The 1098-nt window shown below is 57.7% G+C and overlaps 1 protein-coding gene across 1 annotated transcript; it reads left to right on the top strand.

Annotated features, from left to right (window-relative positions):
* Positions 1-9: 9 nt before the first annotated feature.
* On the top strand, positions 10-877 carry LOC130588275 (zinc finger protein 239-like; the record flags this gene model as incomplete). The annotated part of the gene is made up of 1 exon (XM_057389214.1): positions 10-877. A coding segment is annotated over one exon (864 nt), but the record flags the coding sequence as incomplete, so codon positions are not given.
* Between the last annotated feature and the right edge of the window lie 221 nt (positions 878-1098).

Here is a 1098-nt window from a genome sequence, read left to right as displayed (position 1 = left end):
GAATCCCATCCTCTCCTTGTGCCTCCTGCCCCAGAAAATGAGCTGAGGTTGGAGAGCAGGGAGAACACATACCCCCTGCAGAACCTCATGGAAGAGGCTGTTTTCAGTGTCTCCACGGCACAGGAATCCAACGGGGATGAAAACTTCCAGAGATCCCACATGAGGATGAGCAGCATGCCAAACCCAGGGCTCTCTGAGGGGGAAAGACACACTCTGTGCCAGGAAGGCACCCAGAGCTTCAGCTGGGACTTGGAGCTGGGGGTCCTTGAGGAGCTTCATGGCAGGGAGAAGCCCAACGAGTGCTTGGAGTGTGGGAAGAGCTTCAGCCGGCGCTCCACCCTGATCCGCCACCAGCGGACCCACACTGGGGAACAGCCCTACGAGTGTGGGGAATGTGGGAAGAGGTTCAGAGAGAAGTCCTACCTGATAAGGCACCATCGCACCCACACTGGGGAGAGGCCCTACGAGTGTGGGGAATGTGGGAAGATCTTCAGTCGGCGCTCCCACCTCATCTCCCACCAGCGGACCCACACTGGGGAGAGGCCCTACCAGTGTGATGAATGTGGGAAGACCTTCAGTGACAGCTCCAGCCTCCTCTCCCACCAACGGATCCACACTGGGGAGAGGCCCTATGAGTGTTCTGAGTGTGGGAAGAGGTTTCAGAACAGCTCCCATCTCCTCAGGCACCAGCGGATTCACACAGATGAGAGGCCCTTCCGCTGCCCCGACTGTGGGAAGGGCTTCAAGCAAAACTCCCACCTCATCAGACACCACCACATCCACACTGGGGAGAGGCCCTACGAGTGTCCCCAGTGTGGGAAGAGCTTCTCCACGAGCTCTGACTTGACCCGACACCAACGGAGGCACCGGTGAGGGAAGTCCTTCCAGTGCCCTGACTGCAAGAAACGCTTCATCTGCTGCTCCAACTTCATCCTCCATTGCAGGACCCAGTTTGGGAAGAGCCCTGGTGACCCACATTCCCAGTGATCCACATTGGGAAGACACCTGACCCTTTCTCTGTCCCTGGGACTTATGTAGGGTGGATGGAAGAACAAGAGGGTCTGGCCATGCCCCTGTCATTATATCTGATCCCACCTC

The sequence above is a fragment of the Malurus melanocephalus genome, unplaced genomic scaffold, assembly GCF_030028575.1.
Source record: "Malurus melanocephalus ecotype Western Australia unplaced genomic scaffold, MMel_1.1 scaffold_4053, whole genome shotgun sequence".
Classification (NCBI taxonomy): domain Eukaryota; kingdom Metazoa; phylum Chordata; class Aves; order Passeriformes; family Maluridae; genus Malurus; species Malurus melanocephalus.
The sequence above is the reverse complement of the archived record's forward strand: the minus strand, read 5'-3'. Positions and strand labels throughout refer to the sequence as shown.